Genomic DNA, 18,002 nt, shown 5'->3' on the forward strand with positions numbered 1-18,002 from the left:
TTAAATGATGGAAAAAATGAATAAAGTTCAAACTGAGAATGAAAGAGACACAATAAAGATCTAAAAAGTATGGTCAATGCATTTAGAATGATTGTAACCGTGAAGACTTTTTCCTAACAATACTAACAAAACATCTTTGAGAATATTTTATTACTAAAGGAGTCAATGAGATGAGAACAGATTGATGATTCTTTCTTCCGGGGGGAGGGGGAGGGGGCAGGGGACTTGATGGAGGGAGCCAAACAGAGAAAAAAAAAACCCATGGACAACAGTGTGGTGACTGCTGAGGGGCGGAATAGAGGAGGGTATAAGGTAATAAATGGTGATGGATGGAGACTTGACTTGGGGTGATGAACACACAATACAGTGTAAAGATGATGTGTTGTGGAACTGTGCACCTGAAACCTGCATAATGTTAACCAGTGTCACTCTAATAAGTTAAATAAAAAGAAAAAAAATGCAAGGCTAAAACTGAATTCTTTTGATTCATTAAAGCTACAATTATTTTGCAGCTTCATTAAAGGTATTTTTACCTAATCCAAAAAGTTAAAGATGTTCCTTTAAAAAAAAAAAAAAAAAGCATCCCATTAGTCTTATTGTCACAATGGAACATTCAATATCTCAAAAAATTATACCAAATATGAATTAATGTTACTATTTAACTTAGTCAAAAATTACATCATTACTGCCCTGGCCAGAGTGGCTCAGCTGGTTAACACTCCCATGCACCAAGAGGTCGCCGGTTCAATTCCTGGTCAGGGCACATGCCTGGGGTGCAGACTTGATCCCCAGTAGGCGGTGTGCAGGAGGAAGCCAATCAATGTGATCAATGTTTCTCTCTCATATCAATGTTTCTCTCTCGCCCAGTCCCTTCCTCTCTCTCTAAAATCAATAAAAACATTTTTAAATACATCATTACATTAAAGGGTTAAAATATGTATAAATAAAACAAATAATAAAATTACCTCATTATGACTCTCTTTTCTTTAGAAATAAAGGCAATTTAATAGAAAGTAGAAAATAATGTAAAGAAATTCTATTTCCCTTCAGATCATTATCAGTTTATATATACATATACATTAAATAATTATAGTTGATACTTACAATCTATCCAACATTTTTACTTTTGTTTTATATTACTCATTTCCAACCAGAAGTTATTGATAAAACCATATACTGTTGTTTTTATTACCATACCATAGTATTAAATGGGTTAAGATTATATACATTGCTTTGGCATTCTATTTAAGAGCATTTAAATCATTTCTTATTTTGCTTGGTTTGGTTTTCCTTGGGTATTATTTCTTTGGAAACATTCCAAAAAGTGTAATTATGCAGGTCAAAAATATAAATAATGGCAGAGCTATAATAATTGGCCAATTTCTTTCCACAGGAAAAATAACCAATTTTAAAAGCTACGAACAATGTTCAAATGTTGCTGTCCCCACCTCCATATCACTCTCCCTAACATATATCAATTCATCATTATTTTTGCTGGTCTGATAAATGTATATATTGCCTATAGGTTGTCTGAATATGAACTGTAACCACTGGTAAAGCTGAACATTATTACTTAGGATGATTCACTATTTTTCTAAATGCATAAAGACCACTTTATTGAGAAACTAGAGACCTGATGCATGAAATTCATGTAAGGGTAGGCCTTTGCAGCCACGGCTGCTGGGGCTCTCACAGCCCTGGCTGCCTCCCAGCCTCACCCCATGCCAGCACCTACCTTGGTCTGGCGCTGCCCACATCTGCCACCAATTCCCGGTTCCGTAGAGTCCCCTGATCAATTGCCACCCCCCCATTGTTCGTCCCCCTGCTGGTGGCCTGGGCCTCCCTCTGCAGGGTGATCATGGGGCGATGATGGGCCCCACTGACCAATTGCGTCACACCCGCCTTGGCTGGCCTGGCGCCAGTGCATGTCATAGCATGGTCGTCTGGAAGGTCATCCATATGGTCATTCTGCTGTTCAGTCATTCGGTTGATGTGCATATTATGCTTTTATTATTATAGACTAGAGGCCCAGTGCACAAAATTCATGCACAGCGGGGTCCCCTCAGCCCAGCCTGCACCCTCTCCAATCCGGGACCCCTCGGGGGATGTCCGACTGCCGGTTTAGGCCCGATCCCAGGCAGTCGGACATCCCTGTCACAATCCTGGACCGCTGGCTCCTAATCGCTCACCTGCCTGCCTGCCTGTTTGCCCCTAACTGCCCCCCCTGCAGGACTGATCACCCCTAACTATCCCCACTGCCGGGCAGGTCGCCCCCAACTGCCCCCTCCCTGCCAGCCTGGTCACTCCTAACTGCCCGCCCCCCGCCAGCCTGGTCACCCTTACTGCCCCCATTGCTGGCCTGGTCGCCCCCAACTGCCCCCTCTGCCAGCCTGGTGGCCCCCAACTGCCCCCTGCCAGCCTAGTCACCCCTTATTGCCCCCTCTGCCAGCCTAATCACCCCCAACTGTCCCCCCTGCCAGCCTGGTTGCCCCCAACTGCACCTCCCTGGCCAGCCTGGTCACCCCTAACTGCCTCCCCTGCTGGCCTGGTTGCCTCTTATTGCTCCCCCTGCCAGCCTGGTCACCCCCATTTGCCCCCCTCTGGAAGCCTGGTCACCCCACGCAGCCTGCTTGTTCAGTCATTTGGTAGTCCCTCACTAAGCCCCCTGCCGGCCTGGTCGTAGGCAGCCATCTATGTGAGGGCGTGAAGATTAATTGGCATATTATCTCTTTATTATATAGGACTAGAGGTCCGGTGCACAAAAATTTGTGCACTCAGGGGTGGGGGTCCCTCAGCCCAGCCTGTGCCCTCTCGCAGTCTGGGACCCCTCAGGGGATGTCCACCTGCTGGTTTAGGCCTGCTACCTGGGGGATGGGGCCTAAGGTGGCAATCAGACATCCCTCTGGCAGCCCGGCAGCCCTCAGGGGATGTCCACTTGCCAGCAGGGAGCAGACCTAAGCTGCAGTCGGACATCCTTAGCACTGCTGACGAGGCAGGAGAGGCTCCCACCACCACTGCTGTACTGGCAGCCATCAGCCTGGCTTATGGCTGAGCAGAGTTCCCCCATGTGGTAGCGTACTGACCACCAGAGGGCAGCTCCTGCATTAAGCGTCTGCCCCCTGGTGGTCAGTGTGTGTCATAGTGACCAGTCATTCCCAGTCGTTCTGCTGTTAGGGTCAGTTTGCATATTACTATATAGGATAGAAGCCTGGTGCACGGGTGGGGGCCAGCTGGTTTGCCCTGAAGGGTGTCCTAGATCAGGGTGGGGGTCCCGCTGGGGTGCCTGGCCAGCCTGGGTGAGGGGCTGATAGGTGTTTGCAGCTGGTCACACCCCCTTCAGGGTGGGGGTCCCCACTGGGGTGCCTGGCCAGTATGGGTGAGGGGCTGAGGGCTGTTTTCAGGCTGGCCAGCGACTGAAGCTCCCAGCCTCTCCTTTTTTTCTTTTTTTTTATTCTGAGATTTATTTACCTTCTATAATTGAAACATTGTTGCCGTCACTGGCGCTCCCAGCTCTGAGGCCGCGGCCAGCTGAAAGCAGGTATCGGGTTTGTTTAGCTTCTATAATTGAAACATTGATGCTTTCAGGCTCAGAGCTGGGCCGCTGCAGGCGAGGAACCTTGGCTTCTTCCATCACTGGAGCAAGCAAGCCTCATGTTCGCTTCAGATGCGTGGCTGCCGGCCGCCATCTTTGTTGGCAGTTAATTTGCATATCACCCTGATTAGCCAGTGGGATGCATAGTGGAGGTACGGTTAATTACCCTTTTTGTCTTTTATTAGATAGGATAATAGTGATCTTTTATAAGCATCAATGCTTTCCATATCTTTAAACATTAATTTTGCTTACAGATACAACACATGTATATTATGGAAAGTTGGTAATATAAAGAAAAGTATGAGAAATAATATCAAAATCACCTATAATCCAGCTTACTTTTCCCTTTAAATAGTGTATGTTATTATAAGAAGTAAATTGCATTTTTTCACCTCCCCATCCATCTCATCTTCACTAAAAGCAATCACTGTTGAACATTTGATATATATTGTTCCAAAAATTTTCTATGCTTCTTTAATAAAAATGGAATCATACTGATCATGTTCTTATGCAACAGGCTCTTTTTCCTTAATACTATATCACAGGCATCTTTCCAAAATAGATAGATCACATCATTCTTTTTATAACAGTACTAGAGGCCCAGTGCATGAGATTCGTGCACTCAGGGGGTTCCCTCAGCTTGGCCTGCACCCTCTCACAGTCAGACATCCTTAGGGCTGTCACAGAGGCAGGAGAGGCTCCCACCACCACGCTGCACTGGGCAGCCATGAGCCCAGCTTCTGGGCTTCTAGGCTTCTGGCTGAGTGGCACTCCCCCTGTGGGAGAGCACTGACCACCAGGGGGCAGCTCCTGCATTGACAGTCGTTCTGCCTTTCAGTCAATTCGCATATTACGCTTTTATTATATAGGATGATGTTCTAAGGTATACACATAATAAATTATGAAAACAAATAAAAGAAAGGCAACGGGGTCCCAGCTGATATCTGAGGTATACATATTACATTTGTTTTTGTTTTTATTTTAGTCATGGTCTCATAGGTACCAGTTACCTTGCCCCCTTGACCTTCCACTGCAATCACTGAACTCACTTTCACCTCTATCTCAACTTATGACCCATTTTCTCCATTTCTGGTATACTGCTGAGGGCTGCCAGAGAAGACTGCAAGCCTTGCTGGCTGGCTCCATTTCACACCTGTGGCTTCAACCTCAGCTGGGCTGTCTTCATTGTTTACCATTGCTTTCTTCTCATTCTCAGAGTCTATTCCAGTCCTTTCCTAACCTGCTTCAAGACCCCATCCCCACTCTACCCTCTCATTCTGACCATATGGCTTGAACTCTAGTTTACAGAGTAAACAGCAAACATAGACACATGCCTCTGTCACCTTTTTCTCATCTCTATACCTGCTTTTCTAGGCCCATCCTTCCCTTCTTTTATCCTGAGTCAGAAAAAGGGCATCTTGATTCTTCTCCAAGCTTACACTTTAATTTCATCCTCTATACTACTTCCTCCCATTCCTTATCATAAAAGCAAGCTTATGTAAATGCCATATTAATAATGTTAATAATACAATAGCAATACTAATAATAAATATTTATATAGCACTTAAAATGTGTCAGTCCCTGTTCAAACCACTTTACATATGTTAGCTAATTTAATCTTCAAAACAGCCTATGGCCCTAGCTGGTTTGGCTCGGTGGATAGAGCATCGGCTTGCGGACTGAAGGGTCCCAGGTTCGATTCCGGTCAAGGGCACATGCCCAGGTTGCAGGCTCGATCCCCAGTGGGGGGCGTGCAGGAGGCAGCCGATCAATGATTCTCTCTCATCATTGATATTTCTAGCTCTCTCTCCCTCTGCCTTCCTCTCTGAAATCAATAAAAATATATTTTTTTAAAAAAAACAGCCTATGAAGTAAGTGTTCATTATAATTATTTTCATTCTACAGATAAATGAACTGAAGCACAGAGAGATCAGAAGAGCTGACCAATGTCACACAGCTCCTAAGTACAGAGTTGAGATTCAAACCCAAGTAGTCTGGCTCCAGTATCTGCTATATCCCATCTACAGAACTTATATGCAGGACTATAACCCAGGGAGGTAATATAAAGCAGAGTAGGGTTTGAAGGTTGAATGGGCAGAGAAGCCTTTGGAGCATTCAAAACAACAGAAAGCAATTCTCTGAGCTCAGAAGGAAACTCGGGGGTTAGAGTTACCAGAGCCCACTGTATGGCAAGTGATTGAGAGGTTATCTGTGGGGTTTGCCTTGTGTTGCCTATTCTATGAGTATGGCTATTTCCATTTTCTCTTGATTCTACCTTCTCAAATCATCTCCATACAAGCAGTTACCCTGACAGAGGAATTCTTATCCATGGCCAACGCCAATACTGCTAACCCCCTGGGAACCAATGAGGCAAGAGGTGAGTGGCTCAGCACAATTCCTGCCCCCACATGGGAAAAAGAGCTCAAAGCACAGCACCTCCACATACTTGCCACATACAAATAGCCTCCTTGTGCTGAAGAAACTGACCTAAACCATCACCCTTTTGATACTTAAACCCTCTCTACAGCTACTTATAAAAGTGTCAGTCCAGTCTAATTTGAAAAACTTGATTGAGACAGACCATTCCCACTAAGATCATTCTTTCTTTCTTAATATTTGTCTGAAATCTGTCTCTTTATGACCTCCCAATCACCATATTTTCCCCTACACCAGCGGTTCTCAATCTGTGCGTCGCGACCCCTTTGGGGGTCGAACGACCCTTTCACAGGGGTCGCCTAAGACCATCGGAAAACACATATATAATTACATATTGTTTTTGTGATTAATCACTATGCTTTAATGATGTTCAACTTGTAACAATGAAATTGGGGGTCACCACAACATGAAGAACTATATTAAAAGGTCGCAGCATTAGGAAGGTTGAGAACCACTGCCCTACACTATAAAAAACAAAAGTAATAATTCAAATGATAATCCTTTACATCTCTTTGGGAAGTGACCATGTGTGATTTTTCTACCAAACCATCCTATCCCTGTTTCCCCACAAAACAGACACAGACACACACACACACACACACACACACACACACACACACACACACACACTTCTTTGCCAGGCTAAATACACTCATTCCCATCAACAATCCTTCATATGACCTTGTGTTAAATCTCATCCTCATCCTTGTCATTCTACTATCCAAATATGATCCACTGTGCACCTCTCCCTGAATGTGTAGCATAGCAGCTACATTACACTGCTGACTCATATTGAGTGAATCCTAAAGATTTGTTTCAATTTGCTGCTTCTAGCTACATGGCTCATCCTTCCCCTACTTATGTAGGCTGGTGTTCAGGGCCCCTGCATGCCCACTGAATTTCATACTACATTTGTGAGCCCCCACCTCACTTCATCGTGCCTACTTCTCCCAGCTCCTACTAGCTAGATCCACTGATACCAACAATACCACCACCACCATCTTCAGACTAATTCAAATCCCACTTAACCAATCTTAACCAAGGCAAATGTGCATCCACAGCCTCAGCCCACAATCTGAAACACTGAATTAAGTTACTGTTATAGCCTTTACTGACAAATCAAGACTGGGACCCATGTGGCTCCAAGAGTAACCACCCCCCAACCCCAACGCTCCCACATTGACCCATAGCTCACCCTTTCCCTCTTCCAACCCTAAGACTTAATATGAATTTGATCCTTAAATCACCAATTCAATGGCCACAGATTTACTTCTTTACCCAAATTAGTGATTTAAAACAATGTTCTATTGTAATAGAGAGACTAAGACAAAATATAAAATTAGCCATTTACAGAAGCTATCATTCAGAAAGCATATTCTCCGGTCGATAGATAACAGGAATATATATCTCACATTCTCATAAAAAGTGCTATTAAACTTCCAAAAATAACTTTCAATAGAATATTTAAGCCAACTACTACTAAATATTTAGGAAATACACAAATTGAGTTTTAGATTATATAAATAACACCATTTCTCACCAAAAATAAGTATTCCAAGAATCATAGGCAAAAAGACAAGGTGAACTAGCCCAACCCTAATTTCACAGTCACAAGCCAAGTCTCTAAGAGACTGAGTGAGGGATTTAAGGTAACAGAGCAGGGCACTGATAGCACTGAAACAAGGACTCAGGTCTCCAGATTCCCAACCCACCAAGTATCTAGAAGCTTGTGAGGAACGATGGGGCTTTGCAGAGTTTGAAATAGACACAGTCTCTTCCCTCAAAAGTACACACACAGCACACAATATGATATTGTGAAACACTAAACAATTAAAACATAAAGACAATATAAATATAGATAAACTCTCATGTGTCTTTATCAACTAGATACCAGTTTCTGAAAGTGTTGACTATAAAATACAAAACTGAAATTATCACTTCTATGAGGGATTCCAAGTATTTTTCCCATGAATATTACTGGTTATAAAAAAAAAAACTTATCACACTTTAATTATCAAAAAAAACAATATTAATCATGAAAAGTAAATCAGAAACGTAGTATAGCACAGTTGTTGAAAGCTAATCATTTGAATCCTTTCTTACACTTACTAGCTATATAACCTTAAGGAAGTTAATCAACCTCTCTGTGCCTCCATTTCCTCACCTATAAATTGAAGGTAATAGTGTTTACCTCTTAGAGTGGTTGTGAAGATTAGTTAAGTTAATACATTGTAAAATACTTGGAACAGTGCCTGGCACATAGTAGGTACACAATAATTGCTCTCCTCTATTCGTATGTTATTCTTCTCCACTTAGTCAATAACGACCTCTTGATACTTTATCATGTCTCAAGTCTAGCCAACCTTCAGAAGCCACTGGAATAAAATACAAGATTCCTAAAGAACCCAGGTTTTGAGTCAAAAATTAAATAATGATAGGATATGATAAAAAAAAAAAGAACAGATACATGTTCAAGGCATGAGATAAATGATCAGAAATCAGAAAAATTGAATTATAGAAAACGCAGTCATTGCCTATCTTAGATTGACAGGTGTGGGAGGAGAAGAACCAACCGTTTTCAAAGCAGGTCAAACCACAAACATTTTATTTGCCACATCAAGTTGAAATGCTCCATCACCACCACAACTATTTGCCAAAAGCCCTTTACACTTCTTAACCATTCCTACTTCTCCTACTTCTTCCCCATATCTACAGACTAAAGGAGAACAAAATTCCTCAGAAAATAAAAACAGAGGTCTCCCTGAAATATAATCCCCACTAAATTTCCCATAAAAGTAAATAAAAATGTATTATAAAACAAAGCACAACGCATCTATTCCCTTCAGATCTGCTGCCTGGCTGTCCTTAGCAGACCTGGATATCCTGAGGCTCCAGGTGGGGGCTGCTGTTCATGGCTGGCAAATGCTAAGAGCAGTTCAGAAGGATGTGACCATGAGGGGCGAAGAATCTCAGTCAGGATCGGTGCACACTCTTGGAGAGCTCTGAGGAGATCAGAATTTAACCAAAATCACTGACCTGGTGGCACTCCCATGGAGCAGCATATAAAACGGGTGATGAGAGAAGAGAGTGACGAGGTTATTAGTGGCTACACAGGAGGTGGCAATGCTGAGAGGAGGGTAACACAAGTCAGGACAGAAAAAATTTTCAAAGAGCCATAAGAACTATTTTAAGATAAATTACACAGACTGGTTAAAACTTAATGGGGCTTGGAGATCACCCAGGATAATAGGATTTAGTAGGAGACAGAAAGTAGGTAATGCTGGCAATTATGACAAGACCAGCTCTAGAAGAGAGGATGTAGGTAGTTCAGCCTTGTCATGTTTAATTTTAGAGGTAAAAGCCAAGTATCCAACTGGAAACCTCCTATGGGTAGCTAAAAAAATCATAATATTATAGAGCATTTTTAAATAAGAGCTCACAATTTAATTGATTTAAGAGCTTTCTCTCATCAGCAATTATATATGTTTAAATGGCATGTTTTACGTATTTAAAAAATGAAATAGGCTCAAGAAGAATTTAGAATATATTAAAAAATAATGAGTAATGCCCTGGCCAGTGTGGCTCAGTTGGTTGAGCAATGTCATCCCATGCACAGAGAGTTGAGGGTTCAATTGGACTGAATCCCCAGTACAGGGTGTGCAGGAGGCAGCCAATTAATGTTCTTCTCTCATCAGTGTTTCTCTCTCCCTCTCCCTTCCTCTCTAAAATCAATACAAACATTTTTCAAAGAAAAAAATGAGTAATAATATTTTATGAATTATTAACAAAAAGGTGGGAATACTTAAGTGATAAGTTCAATATGTAGATATAATTTTATGCAGAGCAATACCAAATTTTTCCACACACATATACAAGACAGATATTTATGTCACTGTAAAACAGAATATTAGGCATATGGATCATTATTCTGACTTCAGTATTTCACAGACTTATTATGTTACATAAATTAAGTATAATGCTCCTTTAAGTTCTATAAATCATTATTAGCTTTCATTCAAATTTTTACGGACAAATTCCCATGTCAGTTCTCTTGACAGGTTTAACACATAAATACCCCCATTAAACAGTCAAAGGAAACCGAAATCCTCTTAAATATAATCAATGGTTACAATTAAACTTTAAATAACAAAAAAACTTACCACGTCTTCTTTCATCTTTCTCAACTCTTCATCTATCTCTCTCAGCCGATTTTGCATATCCCGTTGCTCTTTGGTGTTTCGAAGTACCTTTTCCCCTGGAGTTATTTCCATATTTCTATCATCATCACTAAGATCAGGTTCCTAATTTTAAAAAAAAAAAAAAAGAATTCATGCACAGGCTGAAAATGTACCTTCACACACCAACCTAAAGCAACTGAGCCTTGAAGGTTGGCTTTGCTTCTCAAATAATATCTCTTCCCTTAAAATCCTATATAATAAAGACCTAATATGCAAATGGCCATCATGCCCTCACGCTGTCATGCCTTAACGGCTCAGACACTCAACACTGGGGAGAGAGGCCTGGGGACCAGCCAGGCTGCGGCTCGGAAGAAGGACAAGCCGCCTGCCCCATGGTCCCGGGCACCAGTGGCTGGGACTGCAGCCTGGGAGAGGGACAAGCCGCACACCCCACGGTCCCTGTGGTCCCAGATACCAGCGGCTATACCTGTGGCCCGGGAGAGGGACAAGCCGCCCGCCCCGCAGTCCCGGGTGCCTGTGGCTGCGGCCAGCCTTGGCAAAGCCAGCCTGGGTCCTGGGTACCTGCGGTCAGCCAGAGGGAGGGAATCTGGGTCCCAGGTGTGGGGCGAGGCAGAGGTGGTTAGGGGTGATCAGGCCAGCAGGGAAGCAATTAGGGGCAATCAGGCTGGTAGGGGAGCAGTTAGGAACAATCAAGCAGGCAGGCAGAGCTGGTTAGGGGCGACCAGGCAGGCAGGCAGAGGTGGTTGGGGCGATCAGGCAGGCGGGCAGGTGGGCAGGGGAGCAGTTAGGAGCCAGCAGTCCCAGATTGCAAGAGGCAGTCGGACATCCCCTGAGAGGTCCCGGATTGGAGAGAGTGCAGGCCGGGCTGAGGGGCCCCTTCCTCCATACACGAATTTCATGCACCAGGCTTTTAGTCATATTTATAATTCTCTAAACTCTTCCTACCTGACAAAGGAAAGGCTCGACAGTACATAAAGCAAGGAGGGAAATAAAGTCAAATCATACGGGAAACAGGAAGTTAGAGTGAAAAAAGCAGTGGTCAGGAAGCAGTGACCTGGGCTCTGGTCCCTTCTATACTTATCAGCTTGAAATTTGGGCAAATCACAGTTTCTGTAGATTCAAGTCCATCATATATAAATAATAAGAAAAACCCCTGCCCATCCACGTTATGAGAGGCAGCTGTGTAATAGTGAAAAGGGACCTAGACTTGGCAAAGTCAAGTTTTGAATCCTATTCTCCCTGCTTCCTAAGATGGCCTTAGGGAAACCAAGGCCTCTCTGAGCCTCAGTTCACCATTTGCAAAATAATTAATAATAATGGTAATAATAATGAAGGAGGAGGAGGAGGAGAAAAAGAAGATCTAGCCTAAAAGTCCATAGTAGGATTGCAACAAATCTTAGTGCGTAACAAATACGAGCTGAATATGTCCTTTCAAAGAATAAGCATTATATAATGAAAGTATGTTATTATCATTAATATTTAAACTGATAGAACCATATTCTTCCAAAGTTAATATTATTTCTAGCTAATATAAAAGGTTATTTCTTGACAGTAAGTTGGTCCTATATTTATAACTAAACTTCCTATCTTTTTACCCAGAGATATCTTACTGTGTTGCCATGTAGGTGACTGGCATAGATGTCATTTTTGTGGTTACCCAAGACAGAATCCTCTCACATTTTCACTCCTTACATACATTTGGTCATCAAGAATAGTCACCATTTACTTTCTAACACCTCTTTAATCAAGGCCCTTCTCTCTTTTTCACTGTCTACTCCTTATCCACTTGAACCAGTAGTTTTTAAACTCCACTGTGTTGCAGACTCACCCACAGACCCTGTGAAAATATTCAGAGGCCATCCTCCATCCCAGAGATTCTAATTCACTAGGTAAGGGCAGGGGATTGACAACTTGAAGCACAACCACTTGAGAATTTGAGAAGTATCGACTTGAGCTACTACTTGAGCCTCTCACCTGGGCTCAAGTAGTAGCTCATTCATCCCACCTTTTGCAAAGAAGCCACAGAGCAACGTTCAAAGTCCTCACCACTTCGTGGCCTGGTCCTGCCTATCTCTTCAGTCTCACCTTCACATTGCTTGCGTCTCAGACCCAAAGCCTCAGCAATATTCACTACTGCTAGTTCTCCACCACGCCATACCTCCTCCCTCCACACCTCATGGCAACTCCCATCTGCTATAAAGTATTCCCTGACATACCCAGGAAGGGCAACTATTCTCTCCAGCATTCCACATCATTGTACTTACCACACTGTCACTGCCCAGCCAGACACCATGACCGTTCCCACTGTGAATCCCAGCACAAACCATATCCTGAAGCTGTATAGCACTGGTGTCTGGTGAAGGCCTACTTCCTGATTCCTAGATAGCCATCTCCTTGCTGTGTCCTCAATGACAGAAGAGGCAAGGGAACTCTGTGGGCCTTCTTTATAAAGCACAACAAATCCATTCATGAGAGCTCCACCTTCATGACCTATTCACCTCCCAAAGGCCTCACGTCCCAATACTATCACACTGGGGTTGGCATTCCCACATATGTATTTTGGGGAACACATTCAGTGTATAGAACATAGTGATCTGAAAAACATCCAAACCGGTATTTCATTTTTAAATGGAAAATTATTTTTTAAAGGACATTACTTTAATAACCTACAGCTATGATTTTTTTTAAATCTTTGGGTAGGCAAAGAGAAGACATAAAAAATTTTAAATCAAACTTCATCAATGTTTTTAAAATTTGCAAAGCCACCATTAATAGACAAGCCACAGACTGAGAGGAAAATATAACACACAAGTCTGAAAAGGGACTTGAATTTAGTATATATAAGGAATTCACGCAATTTAACAAACAAGAATAAAAGACAATCCAGTTCTAAAGCAACTTGAACAGATACTCCATACAAGAAGATATGTGAATGACAAATAAGTACATACATGAAAAAGTCTTCAACATTATAAGGCATCAGGGAAATGCAAATTAAAATCACAGTAGGATATCACTGTGCAGGCACTAGAATGGCCCAGATGAAAAAATTTAACACCAAGTGCTGGAGAAGTGTGGAATTCTCATATGTTGTTGGGAAGTATAAAATGGTACAACCACTTTGGAAAACTGGCTATTTCTTTAAAAATTAAACTTATGTCTATTCTATGACCCAGCAACTCCACTCCTCTGAATCTATCCAAGAGAAAGGAAAATGTATTACTTATTTTGCACACGAATATTCATAGCAGCTTTATGCATATCCCAAATGCCCATCAACAAGAGAATGATAAACAAACTGTGGTAAGCACCTAATGCAAGCTGGGATGATCAGACTCTTTCTGCTCTACCTCTTGTCTTGTGTCTGGGTTTAGTCAATGTGAGGAGAGGAGTATTAAGAGACTGGAGGGTAAAAGAAGACAAAGCTGGGAGTATTTCCCCTGCCCCTTGCTGCTTTGGCATTATAGTGTTGGCAGTGATGCATCCCTGAGGTGCCCATCAGGAAGGTTTCCTTAGATTCAACTGTGTATTTACGCTCAAAGACGGAGGCCACACTTGGAGTCAGTCTATTCAGAAGGCTTTAGGACAGGAAACACAGCAAGGCAGTGTCAGGTGCCTCTCCTCTTCACTGGGAGTTTTTGCTGCAATCCATGTTGTCACAGTATAGGCACAGGGGCAAGGAAGCCACCCTGGTTTAAAAGCTTACTTTATATCCCATATGTAGCTGGACATTTGTAAACAAGGATCCGAAGTCCTGCCAAGAAGAGGTGAATGCTGTATCAGGAACAACCGTGTGAGTCACGCTAGGTCAAGATTGCACACAATCTTGAGTTCCCAGAACATTTACCTCCCTGAGAAAAGATAAGATTAAAAAGTTGTGGGTAGAGCAGAAAAGGGAATGCGCAGCTGCAAGTGTCTTCAATGCGCTATTGTAATACAGAACAAAACAAAATGTTGTTGATTAACTGCTGACCCACTAACCTTGTGTGAAACCCCAGTAAAAGCAATGGTTGAGGGTACAGAGTTTGCTACATGCCTGAGCGAGCTGTGACCTCTGCCCAGCATCCATCGCCTGTGCACTCGTCTTACCTCTGCATCTTCGGTTCATAAACATCCCTCAACACCCATAGGAGCATCATCTCCTGAAATGACTTTATAGGCACAGCATCCAAGGTCCCAGCAAGGGGCATGCCCAGCCACAGCAATCACTGCATTTAGAGAAGCTCACAGTATGGCTTCCCCATCGGGTCTTTATAATTCTCCCATTCCAGGGGTCATTTTTAGCATAAGTGAAGCTGCCTCTTAACATTGCTGACATTCCACTTCCATCAGTTGCCAGGGAAACAATCAGGAGAGTAAGGGCAGCTCAAATTCTCATGCTGAAGGAGAAGGGTTAGTTAATCCTTTGTCCACACTTTCTATGACTACAATTTTGGATGGCTGATTCTTTGACCATGGCTCTAGGTCTCCCTAAGCTCCGACACACTTTTCCTTCCCCCTACCCACAGTTGCCAGTCTGTGGGTGTCCCAACACCCCATACTGCAAGGAGGGAAATAAAGTCAAATAAAGCCATACTGGCTCCTCTAAATCTATAAATAGTTCCTTCATTTAATTATCTTCAAAATCCAAGCTGAGTATTTTTCTTATTTCTTACCAAGAACTCTAACTGGTGTACTATGTTTATTTGTATGTATGTATGTATGTATGCATGCAGGTATGTATGTATGTATGCATGCAGGTATGTATGTAAATATGTATATGTGTGTGCATATTTGCAGAGAAATACATGAAGAAAAATTAACTTTATACTAAAAATCTTAATTATTTTATCTTATTTTTCTTAAGATGTTTTTGTAGTTCTTGAGTTTTCCACTACATGCATATATTAATTTAATAACTAGAACAAATCAGTTTTTATTTAAAAAAACAAACAAGGCTAATTTTGTCTTTCTCTAACAATGTGACTCTCCATACACAAAAGACATTGGCCTGAAAGTTAGATTTTAGCCCCAGTTCTACTGGCATGACCTTTTGTACTTTTGAGCAATCACTTTCTCTTTCTGGGTCTCAATTTCTTCTGATAAAGTTTCTTCAAACTCTAATAGCTTACATGTCTGTAATTCTGCACAGTTAGATCTAAGGATATGTAACATCTTTCCTCAGTCATGGTCTCTGGTAGCATAACCATATAGTTCAAAATTTAAAAGATAGCATGTGATGAAAGCAGAGGCTAAGAGAAAGCAAGAAAAGGTATCATTGATTCTGGCAAAAACTGCCCAGTGGCATATTCAAGAAGCTCTGTAGTGCCAGGAGAGGTTCTATTGTCACATTAATGTGCCCACCAGTTCTGTCATTTTTCATGATCATCAGGAAATATCTTGATTTCCAATGATAGAAATATTTGCACAGACTCTGACCATCCATATCTTTTCTGTTTTTAAGTCACATAGGAATGCTTTTAACCCTTTGCAGTCGTTTGTCTACTCTCAGCCACCAAAGCTTTTTTACCGTTCCTGTCATATGTCTGCTCTCAGCCACCACAGCAAGGAACCGTACGAATCTTAACTCTATTCATTCCTGTATCAGTTCATAATTTCTCTGAAAGCTCTTAAGTGTCTAAGCGACCTTGTCACGAACCAAAACATTGCCCCGGCAAATCGGAGATATCGAAACTCAATATAAACAAACGCGGTCGTTCCACACTCGCCATGCAAAACACCGTGGCGAGTCAGTCGCCTTTTGAGAGTGAAGAAATCAACAAGCTTCGGAGATACTTTGCAGAATTTCAAATAAAGCTTTACAAATTACGTTTAACTGTAATTAGGCATTCTCGCTTGTTAAGATATTTCAAAATAATACTCCAAAATGGCAAAAAGAAAGTTACCAAAAGAAGTGTACTGCGAATCTGAAAGTAATGATGAAGAGTTTTATTTTGGCACCTTGAATACTGACTCTGACGTAGAAAGTGATAACGTTTGTAGTGATTCTACTAGTAGTGACGTAGTTCCAAAAAAGAATTAATAAATCTTCTTTATCCTTCATAATCTTGCATGTTATGTATCACTGCTCTTTCAATGGAAATTCATTCCGACCAGTACGACACCCATGTCCAAATTTAATACGACCGCAAAGGGTTAATCAGTAAAATTCAGTTTGGTGAAAGCTCTCAAGGAATGCACCGAATATCTAAGGAGCCAGAAGAAGAGAACAATCCCCAAGGTCAATAGATACTTGCTGATTTGACTAACTGATTGCCAAGATATCCTAAGTTCATCCTTAGAAAAATATCTATGGTGTTGACTGAGCCAATAGGGATCTTTAAAGTTAAGTAAACTCATTTCCAAAAGCCAGATACAGAGGAAATGACTCACATCTTCATAAGTTATCTGACATGCAAATAAGGCATGAATTTCAGGCCAGAAAAATACAAACCTGCCTAAATAAAGCCAGCTTCCCTGTGTTTTTAAACTAATGCTATACTTTTCCACAGGCTACTGCTATTTCCTGTCATCAGATGGACCATTTGCCTGACAGCACTAAAAGTAGGGAAAAATCTTTCAGACAAATTGTTTTTATCACCTTGAAATATTGCCACACAGTGAAAGAAACCCTGACTATACAGGAGGCTCAACAAAAAATTTTAAATAAATGTCCTATATAATAAAAGCATAGTATGCAAACTGTCCACTCGACTGGAGTTCTTCCGGGAGTTCAACCAGGGGGCTGGCCGACTAGGGGAAGGGAGGGAGGCCCTGGCCAGCAGCGGCAGCTAGTGGCTGGGGGAAGGGAGGGAGTATCTGGCTGGCAGCTGGCAGCCACTAGGGACCCTACCAGTGCATGAATTTCGTGCACTGGGCCTCTAGAATATATATAAACTTCAAAGTAATCTGTAAAATATAGGTGGTAAGTATCCCCCAGATTTAATGGGGAATGTGTGATAGGTTAACATTAGAGGCATGAACCTCTGAAGTACCTTCTTGTTTATTCCTCAATCCAAATTCCCATGCTCTTAAGAGTGGCATACTTCTAAAGTGTTTGGAAATGAACAGATGGTCAATAAGATTTCTGTGCTCGCCCTAACCGGTTTGGCTCAGTGGATAGAGTGTAGGCCTGCGGACTGAAGGGTCCCAGGTTCAATTTCGATCAAGGGCACATACTTTGGTTGCAGGCACATCCCCAGGAGGGTGTGTGCAAGAGGCAGCTGACCGATGTTTTTCTCTCATTGATGTTTCTAACTCTCTATCCCTCTCCCTTCCTCTCTCTAAAAAATCAATAAAATATATATTTTTTAAAGATTTCTGTGCTCATGATATAGAAAATTCCCAGATTCCTGCCCTTAACCAGTGCATTAAATAATTTGAAGTCAACTGGACCACATGGCCATTGTTGGAACTCTGCAAATCCCTGGACTCAACAATAAAAATCTTTCAGGATTACATGTTAAGCAATGATTTATATTTCCTCAGTTTTAGCTACTGTTGAAACAGGAAGAAGAAAAAAAGTTAGTTGTTGCTATCAGCAATAGTATGCTCTTGACAAGGAAAGAGATTAACACAACTATTATTTTCCTCAATCAAATGTTTGTTGATATTCTATTGGTCTTACCAAATTGTGTACAACTGAATCAGTATTTTAAGAACAAGAAAATAAATCAAGTTAAGCAGGACCTTTATATTCAATTACATTACTTGGTTTAAAAACAAAGAAATACCTCTTATCAATGAGAGCCATTTCTGAAGACCCTCTCCCAACCAGAAAAAGAAAATCTTACCGT

General features: G+C 41.9%; 1 protein-coding gene across 2 annotated transcripts in view; it reads right to left on the reverse strand.

The window, feature by feature from the left end:
* FSIP1 (fibrous sheath interacting protein 1) overlaps positions 1-18,002 on the reverse strand; it is a 173,626-nt gene that overhangs the window by 114,940 nt on the left and 40,684 nt on the right. For both annotated transcript variants that reach the window (XM_036296891.1, XM_036296881.1), the window contains one exon: positions 10,189-10,329. In XM_036296891.1, the coding sequence (XP_036152784.1) occupies positions 10,189-10,329 (141 nt within the window). The remainder of the gene's footprint in view (positions 1-10,188; positions 10,330-18,002) is intronic.

Source organism: Myotis myotis, unplaced genomic scaffold (assembly GCF_014108235.1).
Source record: "Myotis myotis isolate mMyoMyo1 unplaced genomic scaffold, mMyoMyo1.p scaffold_m19_p_1, whole genome shotgun sequence".
Taxonomy (NCBI): Eukaryota; Metazoa; Chordata; class Mammalia; order Chiroptera; family Vespertilionidae; genus Myotis; species Myotis myotis.